Consider the following 11,941-nt stretch of genomic DNA (forward strand, 5'->3'; position numbering starts at 1 on the left):
ATCCATTGTGTCAGGTTAGAGGCCTTGGAAGCTTGTGTTGAGCTCGGAGTAGAACCTAAGCCGATCCAATCAGTCCCAACTTACAAACTCTCAAAGATACCATCTTATGTTGATCATCTATCATCATCCCTTGAACCAAATCTCACCTATGGTTTTAAATCTCGTCCAAATCATCTCGGTGTCATTTTAAACTAGATGAGTTTTTTCACAAATATGCAAACTTGAAAGAAGAAGAAAAATGGAGATCTCGTTCATGGCCTCTTATTCATCCGAGTCTTGACCATTATTATTACCATGATCTCAATGTGCTTCCTTCAAATCAACGCAAAATTGTTATTTTAGAAAACTCCCATATAACCACCCCCCCCCCCCCCCAAAAAAAAAAAAAAAAAAAGAAGGTAAATAGAGAAACCATATATATATTCTCCTTGGGCTATCATATACATACATCCTAGTGATTAACAATCCATTAAATACCCACTTATGAGTAATTATCTTCCAACAACAAAAAAAAAACACTAAAGAGCAACAAAACAATACAAAACAAAAACAAAAACAAAAAAATCATCCTCAAGGGGAGTTGAAACAACATTGGATCCATCCACCCCACAAAAGCAAAATTACTCAGACCTCATCTTATTGATCTGATTCAAAGCTGGTTGAAGAATGTTGTAGAGGACCCAAAGAATAGCCGGTGCAACAACAAACAACAGAAGAAGTCCCCTACTATCATTTGACGATGAAGCATCCGCAACCATGGCAATTTCACTTGCTGATGCACTAGGTGTAGACATAAAGCTTGACGTTGCCAATCCACCAAGCCCAAATCCTACAATGATCCCTTTCTCGTTTCTCATTTTGTTAAGCTGGTTAAGTGCTGGTTGAAGGATATTGTAGAGGACCCAAAGTATAGCTGGAATTATGGGTAACAGAAGTGCAAGTCCACGGTTATCGCCTTCTGCGATCTCTGCAATTTGTTGTGCTGCGAAGGCCGAATCACAAGAACTCAAGGTGGAAAAGATGATACCAGCAATGGCGGTTCCGGATATCGAAGTCGATAAGTTTGAATTATTTGATGATTTTGAGGAGGTGAGGCCTTTAGGGAGGTTTTGGAGGGAGAGAAGAGAGATGGGTTTTATGGTTGGCTTAGTTGGGTTGAGTTTGTTGGGTGAGTTGATGTTCAAACACTTGGCATTGAGCATGGCCATTGTAGCTATGGTTGCTGCCATTGATGTTGTTGTTGGGTAAGCTTGTTAGGGAGATTGTGAGAGGTTCAACAATGTTTGAATTCAAAGGAGAAGATGAGGTTGAAGGGTTCGTTTGTGATGGAAAATTGGAATGTAGATTTGAGGCCAAGTAAGAGAATGGCATCCAATGGGATTATATCTTTTAGATTCTTCTCTTATCCAAAGAGTATGAATGGTGTGATATGGGCCTCACACCCCCCACCCCCAACAACCTTCTTATCACTTCCCTAACAGAAGAAAACGTTACTAACATGCCACCTCAAATAGATGCCCCAATCTAATGAATATTCCTCCCCCCCCCTAAAAATGAAAAAACCAACCAACCCAAGAGCCCACCTTGAAAATGTTAAATATCAATAAGATCACATGATCGTAAATATGATCTGAAATTTTGTACCATTTCAAAATGTTTTGATAAAACACCCTTATGGTATAACAAAACAATCTGATGGATCCTAACAAAACGATCCCCAAGATTAAAACAGACCAAATTATTGTGATCATGGTTTGAAGTTCTATGCCGTTTCAAAATGTTTTGGCAGAATATTTTGATTCAATCGAGAACAAAACAAAACATTGATCCCAAAACATTTAATATTTCAAGCATGTTCAGATCAAGATTGTTTTGATTTTTCTCGACAATAATATTGCATCAAAATGTAATTTTAAATATTGATAAATTATATCCATCAGATGGGACCAATCTTAAGGAAATAAGTTTACCAATTGGATGGCTATAAGCATAAAGTTGGGTTGATTTTGACCTAGACCAAATAGATGTGAGATTCATGTGATGGCGTGTCCTTGCTTCCTGCATATGTACCACAGAGATAATTGGCTTAGCCATTTATAGACCATAACTGCTATCAACATGACCACAGACCATAGCCCAACCTAAGAAACTATAGATGGAGTTGAATGGCGATATTTGGGAATCAGTATAAAATATTGTATTGGAGTGCTTCTTAATTTTCTATCTAACAAGTATACAACATTACAAATACATGATCAACCAACCTATCTACCTTCACCAAGTAACAACTCAGTCTTGGAGTAGAGATGCCGATAAAGCTGCATAAACTCTAGACATTGCTACTGTTTTCATCATATTAGACTTGGCGGCATCAAGCAAAGGGTCTGCTTCGAGGGCCTTTCCAAAACAGATCCTTGCATCCTCCCACCGACCCTCCGCAACAAAAACAAGACCAAGATTGTTGTATGCAGGAGCATATCCAGGCTGTAGTTCAAGTGACTTCGCAAGCATTGCTTTTGCACGTTCACAACATTTTTGCTGTCGATAGAGATTTCCAAGGTTCGAAAATATTGCGTGTGCTTGCTGAGGTGTGGCCAATGTCAAGGCCCTCTTATATACTTCTTCAGCTTGTGATGGATCCTCGGATAATTGCAGCGAGATACCTAGAGAGAAAAAGTTAGACATTAGCCGTTCGCTCAGTTTGAATTCGAGTTAGCGATTCGTGGCACCCGAGAATGAATCCGATTCGTAGGGGTAGACAGAGATGAGGGCATTTGAAGGTTGAAGTGATGAGTAGGGTAAAAAACAGATTGAAGATAGCAGATTTTAGGAAGAAAAAATCAACTTTTTTATTTTATTTCTATGTTGAAGATGAGGGTATTTGGTCATTTTTCATTAGTCTATAAATAATGAACAAGGTCAAATGAGCATATTATAAATTTGAAATTTTAGGGGGATATCTCAAAGATTATGAGCATGTGGAGGAGGAGGATGTAAAAAAATTTGAAGTAAAATGGAATTCGTCTTGGTTCGCTGCATTTCATGAACCCATGAACCCAGAGCGAACTGTACTATGAACTGGTTCGGTTCGCAGTTCAGTACCATACGAACAAATTGAGTAACCCTGCTTAGGACCATAGAAGAAACATAAATTAAATTAAACCAATGAAAAAAAAAAAATGAAGACTTGTGTAGTGCTGCTCGTACCAAGATTTGACCATGCATAAATGCATTCCTTACAGCGGGCAACCGCAGCCTTGAGGTATTTCTGTGATGTCTTGAATTGCAGCGTACAAAGGCTGTGAAGGCCCAGCTGGTGCCACTGCATTGCGTCATCTGGGTTCTCCTCTATTGCCTGTTTCAAATAAAAATATACACATATATGGGATCCATCATCCATTTAGTAAATGAAGCACTTGAAAACCTGTCTGCTCATTTGATTGGACTAGTGACCATATCACCAAGTCGGGGTTTGGGAATAAGTCAGCAATAGAATTCAGAAAAAAAACAAAAACTGGACTAGGATTAGGGCGTAATTATTCATATTATATCGTCAAATCCCATATCAAACTACAATAATAAATTGCCAAACCCAATATCTTATATTTTTCTTCTTGACGAGAAAGGGGACTCGAAGGAGAGGGGATTAGGGAGCTGAAACTAGAGAGAGAGGGGAAATTGAGAAAGAGAGAGAGAGGGGAGGACAAGAGACGGAGGGTTGGTTTTACTTTGGGAGTCGACTTTTGTTTTAATCACAAAGTTTGTGAACGGCAATTTTTTCAATTAATCGCCGAATTTGGTGACTATGCTAGTGGCAAGGATGTTGATGGTGATACAATAGAAAAAAGTTAACATATTCCATTATAATTTAAATAGCGAGTGGAGGGCACATGTTCTAATTGGGAGCAGTCAATGAAAAAAAGAAACTATAAAGGATGTCAAAGAACTAACATGAGTACTAACAAGAAAAGATAATAGGCTAATTTATGCAAAAAATGAAAAAACAGAAAAAAGAAATTGTTAAGTATTCAAGCATACCTGTTTTAAAGTGTAAAGTGCCCGCTCTTCCATATCTGCCAAATCACTCTGTCCAGTTTCAAAGGCTGCTGCAATCTCGTGCTGTGCCCTGTGAACCATGGCTAGCCCTGTCCACGCTATACGATGATCAATTATTGAAGGATCTCCTTCTCTAAGTATAGAAGCCATTTCATTTCCAGCCCAAGAAAGTTGTTCGGTAAGATCTTGTGATCTTTCAGCATCTTTAATTCGATGAAGTGCAACAGCATATCGAGTAGACATGCAACTTGGCTCCAGTTTTGCTGCCTGAAGAAAAATAAGTGTTTATTGAAAACCATGAAATAAACAAGCCATAAATACAATGCAAGTTCTTCCTAATAAGTTTCCAGCGGTGAGATTTAGAGATATACCCCTCCATGTTTTGCAGAATATTTGAGTACCCCCTTGTGTTTTCAAACTGATGACATGCATCCCTTGACCCCAGTCTACACTGGAAGATTGACAAATGACCTAAATGCCTCGTCTTCAACCTCAAACAAAACACCCTTGATTTTTTCCCCAAAAATTCAGTCATCTTCAAGCTCTTGAACCTATAGGGTAATTTATTTTTGAACCTCTTCTTCAGTCCATCATCTTCAACCACTTGTAGAAAATCCTTTATTTTTTACCCAAAAAATCCAACATATTCTACATTCAAAAAATCCTATCTTGTTTTTTTTGTTTGAATGTTGAAGGAGATAGAATCTTAAAGTTTAAGTCAAGGATAAAAAAAATTTACCCTATAGATTGAAGATGACTGGTTTTGGGGAGAAAAATCATTGGTTTTTGGCTGAGGTTGAAGATGATGGTGTTTAGGTCATTTTCTGTTGGTCTTCCAGAGTGATATCTAAAATATTCACCCCAACATGGAGGGGTATGTTTAAATCACCCGTTTCTGGAGATTTTGAAAGTATAATTAATTGCATGGAAATAAAGTAGCACTCTATTACTAAAGTGTCAGAACTAACAGTTAGAATATATATGGTAGAGAAACACATTATATATAATACTTTTGCTCACTTCAACTGAATTTAGTAGTAAGATAACCTATCGCAGCTTTGGAATAATTATTGCCAAATTAATGACCTTAAAGATGACATGACAGTAAAAGAACTGGTACCTTCACCAAGCACTTGCCAGCATGTCTATGATCACCAACCATAGAATATGCATTAGCAAGATTCACCCACATATGTGCAGCTTTGGGATCTGCATTCAGTGCTGCCAATAAACAATCTTTTGCAACATTTGCAGCCACAAATTGTTGTGTACAAGCCACTTCACCACCAGCATTTGCCCCAGCACCTAAAAATTTAGTAAGAAAGAACTTCACTTTAGTAACAGGATGAAGCAACGTATACCAAAAGAAATGAATTTCAACTAAATCAAATACAAAATATATTTAAGATCTGCAATACAAAATATATTTAAGATCCGCCAACTCATACCTGCAATTACTGAACCATATTTACACAAAAGAAGAGTCGCATAGTTGATTAAAGCCGCAGGATGGTTTTGATCCTTCAGGATCAAATCTTGAAAGTATTTGGTTGAAAGCTCCAAATTACCACTGAAATATTTGTTTAGTAGCAGTTCAAAACATTAGTGCAAAGTTGTTCTTTAATATATTAGACTACCTTACAGCCAAAATGGTGGAAAGTTCATCCCAGGTTAAAAAAATATTCTTCAGTCTATATATGATGTAATGCATAAAATGCGGTAATAGAATACTGGAAATTCACCTGGGAATGGATTTTAAGATAATTACAAGGATATTAGATCTTGATCAATATATTTTTTATGGGTAAGCTGAACTTGAACTTTAATACCCATATTTCTCTTAAATGATTACAGATGAAACAAATACAAATGAATTTTAGATGGCACAAAGGCAAAGATAATAATACAAACAAAAGAGAAAAACAACATTAGAATAACCTATAAACATCATTGACAATGAAGAACAAATGCAGAATTTGCTGAACTTAAAACTACAGGCTAAGCACTCTAATATTTTGATGATCTTATCATGACCCCTGATTGTTTCTCCAGGTCTCTAATGGTGTTTCATGGGCTACCATAATCATGTTTCTTTTTTTTATATGGGTAAGCTGGACTTGAACCCACGGCCTCAAAGTTGCTTTGCAATGTGTCAAACCAACTGAGCTATTGGTCTGAGCCCAATAATCATGTTTTTTATTAAATGGTAAACTCTGACTCTGCATAAAACTTGTCTCTCCAAGGTCCTACAGTAGCTTTTGTACAATAAAATTTTTATTTACCTATGTAAAACCCCTTTCAGCTACAAAATATTTCAGTATTATTAACTATATTAGTACAAGATTTTTTTTTTGATAAGTATAATATATATTCATACAAGAATTGGCATTAACTTTTCTTCACATCTCAAAAACAGGAAAAAAGAAAAATCACAAAATCAAAACTGGGCTACAGGCAGTCAATTCAGATTTCAACCCAATGGATCTCTTTGGCAAGACCCATAGAACAATGTGATCCAAACCCCGCAATCTACACCAAAGATATACAAGAGGCAGGCAATAATACTTCACTTCAAAAAGAACCTTTAATCTCAGATGCATCCAACAGCCAAAATAGAATACAAAAACAGGAAAATATTTATTCCCATCTCCTTTAAGTATTCCTTAATAATAAACTACACATGAAGCATGATAGCACAATTTTCTACCTTTGAAGGTATGCAATCCCAAGATTTGCAAGAGCATCCAAGCAGTCTGAGGCAACAGCCAACAAGGATGATAAAACCGAAATAGCACTCTGGAGGAAATATAATAGGCAACATCACTGTGTAGCTTAAAAAAATTATCACTGATTAATAAAGAGAGATGCTATTGACACCCCAACTTTTACTTATAACCCCCAATTTCTTAAATTATTTATCACACCCCAATTAAAGATTAAACCACACTCTTCAAACATTACAAAGGTTTGACTCAAACTATTATCTCAACACTACAAAACAGTATAAACCCCTTCAAACAATTTCAGTGGTTGTTTACAATTATGATTAGGCTCATATAAAATCCTAAACCCCAAAAATAGAAATCTAGCAACTCAAACGAGAGGTTTCTACTGGCACCCCAACTTTTGCTTATTCTCAACCATTCACTTATTTTCTTTATTTTTAATTGGAGTGTAATAAGTAAAAGTTGGGGTGCCAATAGCACCTCTCTTAACAAATTGGTAAGATTAGGCAAAAAACAGAATTTAAAAAGAAGGGGGTTCCGTACCTCCAGACGACCAGTTTTAAGGAGAATCAAGCCAAGTGTGTTCCAAACGGCCGCTTGTCTAATATCTGCTTGTACAGACTCCTTCAATTTAGAAAGAATTTCCTCAAGTTCTTCAGGAGAAAGTTCTTTATCTGAAGTATTATCCCCTGTACTTCCTAGCAGAAGGCACTACACAGTTGATGAGTAGAAATGACCCCTCCACAAATTATGTTTAAATAAAAAGCATAAAAATAAAAAGACAGCAAAGGAACTCTGCATACTTACTACGGTATAAAAACTAATTTACCTGTGCATGGTGAATCTGAACTGAAGAAAGCAGCTCAGGCCTGTCAATTTCTTCCTCACTCCGGAGTAAGATCTCCTCTGCCTTCTCATATGCCATTACTGCCTGGAAATAATTTCCATGAGAGATGAATAGAACTGAATAAATTCAACATAATAATCTCTAAAATAAACAGTCATGTAATGGATTAATTTAATTACTACCTTCTGTGGTTGACCCAACCTCTGATACATTAGGCCAAGTATAAAATGAGCATGGGCATTCTTGGGCATCTTCCTTGCAACATGTACCAAACCCTACGAGAGCACACCAAGTCAGTTACATCACCTATTTACTAGTGAAAAGTCAAGCACCAAGCATTCCCACAATTTTTGGGTGCATAGATCCCACCTCCAAAATGTATATAATAATGATAATAAGATAAAGCAGAAAAATAAAATGATAATGAGAGGAAGTATGAGTAATAAAATGAGAACATCTCATTTGTATGGGTTCAATCCTATGAATTTCCCTAACCATGAATCTATCCCTTTCTTCTGGGTGGTCTAGGAAATATCCAATAGTCATAGAAAAGCCAAGCGATGCAATGGTTTTTGATCTCCCAATGGGTATCCATATGTAAACTATGTGTAGAAATGCCTTCCACATTATTCATTTTTTGATAAGTAAAAAATATATTTCCTTTGAAAGGGATCAAGATGACCAAACCAATATACAACTACAAGAGGAACACCGTAATGACCGGCCACACTACTTGGAAGTAATACAACAAACCCAATTCCAATCTCAATCACATCTACCCATAAAGTCTTCAAAAAATACTCCTTTAAAATTCTTAAAAACTTTACACTAAAATAACAGGAATTCCATAATTAAAATGAGAATATGCTACACTGACTGCTCCTTGCCTTCAAAGACACAATGATTCCTCACTTTCAAGGTATCCTAATAATCTGTGAAAGGTTAAGCTCTACAAAATCCTTTTCAAAATAGAGAAAGAAAAGCCCAACGACATTTAAGACTCAAACAAGAACCACGATGATTGGAGAAAATATGCAACAATACCAAATAGTGATATAAAATGGAACCATATTTCGCTGCAAACCTTACAATACATAAGAATAAGATCCACCCAACTCCCTGTCCTCTTTACAAAGGTAATAGAAGTTCAGAGCATTGAAACTCCTCGCAATAATCTAATCCATCATAAGAATCTTACCCCAAAGTGGCAAACCAAATAAAGAAAGAAATTTTAGAAGGGACCTTTGGACCCCAAACTGCCACAACGGGGAAATGCCTACCATATCGAGAACCATAAAACTAAGGCCTAAAAAGACTAGTATTCAGGCCATCGAGCAAAGAAAGAACTTACAGTTTTAAGGCTGCTGACTTTCTCCTCGCGAGATGAGGGAACCCCTTGGCACTGTTGATCCCCATCTGCATCAGGTCCACATTCAAGCGGATATTCTCCCTTAATTCGTGAACGACATTTCGACAACTTGTTTAGCTTTTTACTCTCTACTTCTGTAATATCAACATCTTTACACGCTAAAGTACTTTTCTCTCTACTAGCACTCTCATAATTAGTGATCCTGCTTAAATAAATCAAATTAACAAACAAAAAAAGAAAATTTACATCATTTAAGAGCTTAATTAAAAGCACAACAAACAGGGATTACAGAATAATGATGAATGCACATGGTCTTGGTACGCGGTTGGGTACGTGGCTGATGTGTCAAGGGCACAGAACCGCACAACTTTTTCCTGTGTATCCTGATGAAATCAATCTACGATTCTGTGCCACATCAGCCGTGTACCAACCACGTACCAAGACCGCGTCCATTCATAACGATTCATATTATATATATATATATATATATATATATATCTGATCTTTACATGCTTAATTACTTTTCTCTCAACTAACACTTTATAATTAGTGATCCTGCTTAAAAATATATCAAATTAACAAACAAGAAGAAGGGAATTTACATCATTTAAGAGCCTTATTAAAAGCACAACAAACGTTGGATTACGGAATAAGTACCCAATCAAAGTAGAACCCTAGAATTACAAATATATATATATATATATATATAAATGCATTTTTACACGCTTAAGTACTTTTCTCTCGACTAAGGCGGTGTTTGTTTGCGCTATTTTTCAGCGCTTATTGCTGAAAAAAAATTAAATTCAGCACTTTTGTCAAAATAGCACGTTTGTTTACTCTATATTTTCAGCGCTTATTGCTGAAAATAAGTGAAAAAAATTCAGCACTATTTTGATGTTGAAAAAAAGTGCTGAAGCGGTAAGCACTTCGTTTTTTTCAATACGGACAAGTACGCCCTTTGTTTTTTTGAGCATGGTCAAATATGCCCTTATTCTTAAAAGGATATTACCTCTTATATCCCATGGATAAGTATATAAACACCCCACAAATTAATAAATCCACACCATAACTAAATTATTTTGTCTTATATGAGTTAAAAGTTTTGGAATGAGTTGATTTTTGGTGAGGATGATCTCTACAATGAGGAGATCATCCTCATAAAAAATCAGCACATCTTGAAACTTCTAACCCTATCAAAACAAGTTCAAGAACCGTAAATTGTCCCTTTTTTTTTTTTTGAAAACTATTTTTGACGAATTAGAAGTTTCAAAATAAACTGATTTTTGGTGAGGATGATCTCTAGACCATATAGACCATCCTCACTAAAAATTTGCTCATTCCAAAAACTTTAACCCATATAAAACAAAACAAAAAATGGCTATAGTGTGGGTTGCCCTTCTTAATTCATAGGGTGCTTTTATAATTACACATCCTTCATTTCCATCGAAAATTATTCATCCAAAATTAAGTTATTTTAAAGTTGATTTCAAATTTTGGTGACTTGTATGACATTATTATTTTTAATTTGAAAATTGTGGGTTTTTATAAATAGAAATTATTATTTATAAATTGAAGATTTGAGTATTATTTATTATTTAAAAATAAATTGTATTTTAATTTTATAAGAAATAATATATTTTATTGTGTTTGATAATAAATAAACATTTGAAACATGCAAACAATGTATAATATGATTGTAAGGGTAACAAAGACATTTTACCAGTTTCAGCAATGTGTAACAAACATGATTCAGCATCTAAACAAACAACTTTTTCAGCACTTAAATTCAGCGCTTAATGCTATTCAGCACTTATTTTTTTCAGCACTTAAATTCAGCGCTTATTGGTTTCAGCGCTTAATGCTATTCAGCACTTATTTTTTCCAGTTTAACAAACAGCACCTAACACTTTATAATTAGCGATCCTGCTTAAAAATATATCAAATTAACAAACAAAAAGAAGGAAATTTACATCATTTAAGAGCTTTATTAAAAGCACAACCAACAGGGATTACGAAATCAATAACCAATCAAAGTATAACCCTAGAATTACAAATTGGAGTGTTTGTCAGGTACTGAAAGTGAATCTAAATTCCAAGTATACTCCATTTGATTACTGAATCAAAATTGAATTTTTTTCTGTTTGTTGAACTTAAAATGTATAATTTCTTGCATGTAAAGTTGAGAATCATCAAAAACAACAAAACAAGAACCCTAAATTACGTGAGAGAGAGAGAGAGAGTGATTTGGGGGAAAAAAAACCTGGCGGAATCAGGAGGAGAGAGTAAAACACAATCTTCTCCATCACTTTCGGGAGGATCAACATTGAGGTCTGCGATTACGACCTTCGACGAGCTCTTCTTCTTCTTGTTCTTCGAGCTCTCGTCAATGGAGTTTTCAACAACGCCCGATTCAAGCTTAATCGGGACATGTTGTTGGTTGCTAACCTGCGCTAGGGTATACTGTGACTCGGCCATTTTTTCTTTCAAGCGAGAACAACGGGACAACTTGGACTTTGGGTTGTCTGCGATGACTATCAGGTTATCAGCTGAAATACGCAGGGTGTGTCATGCGCACGGCACGTACCTTAAGCACAACTGGACTCAAATATACCCAAACATACTCAACTTTCCTCGAGATACACAACAAAAACTTATACGGACATTCCACCTCAGTTCAGTATGATTGGGTTTTTTTTAGTCAGGTTACTATTATTCAAATAAGTCGTTCTAACGTGACTTCCTTTGACACTGCCCTCAACACTATGCTGACGTGGCAGTATATAAATAATCCTAAATTTTAGTATTTTCCTATTAAAATATTAACGTAATTTTGTTTATGAGCCAATCTAACTGTGGGATCAAATAGAATCTTAGAGCAAGTCCGAGGTAAAGAATCCTATTTACTAGGTATTTATTATGAAGAGATATTTTATTTATTTAAGG

The 11,941-nt window shown here is 35.7% G+C and overlaps 2 protein-coding genes across 2 annotated transcripts; both read right to left on the reverse strand.

Annotated features, from left to right (window-relative positions):
* Nucleotides 1–403: 403 nt before the first annotated feature.
* On the reverse strand, nucleotides 404–1,373 carry LOC147405505 (photosystem II reaction center proteins PsbY, chloroplastic-like). Its single transcript, XM_086433264.1, has one exon. The coding sequence runs from the start codon at nucleotides 1,227–1,229 to the stop codon at nucleotides 621–623; it is 609 nt and encodes a 202-aa protein (XP_086289390.1). The 5' UTR covers nucleotides 1,230–1,373; the 3' UTR covers nucleotides 404–620.
* Nucleotides 1,374–2,158: 785 nt separating this feature from the next.
* LOC147405506 (tetratricopeptide repeat (TPR)-containing protein) lies at nucleotides 2,159–11,578 on the reverse strand. Its single transcript, XM_086433263.1, has 11 exons — nucleotides 11,259–11,578; nucleotides 8,981–9,200; nucleotides 7,812–7,904; nucleotides 7,612–7,713; nucleotides 7,326–7,493; nucleotides 6,764–6,852; nucleotides 5,505–5,626; nucleotides 5,177–5,361; nucleotides 4,039–4,323; nucleotides 3,208–3,355; nucleotides 2,159–2,663 (listed from the first exon to the last, which is right to left on the reverse strand). Exons 1-11 carry the CDS (start codon nucleotides 11,471–11,473, stop codon nucleotides 2,290–2,292), a joined length of 2,001 nt encoding a protein of 666 aa, XP_086289389.1. The 5' UTR covers nucleotides 11,474–11,578; the 3' UTR covers nucleotides 2,159–2,289.
* Between the last annotated feature and the right edge of the window lie 363 nt (nucleotides 11,579–11,941).

The sequence above is a fragment of the Akebia trifoliata genome, chromosome 3 (genome assembly GCF_017979445.1).
Source record: "Akebia trifoliata isolate Shusen 1 chromosome 3, ASM1797944v1, whole genome shotgun sequence".
NCBI classification, from domain to species: Eukaryota; Viridiplantae; Streptophyta; class Magnoliopsida; order Ranunculales; family Lardizabalaceae; genus Akebia; species Akebia trifoliata.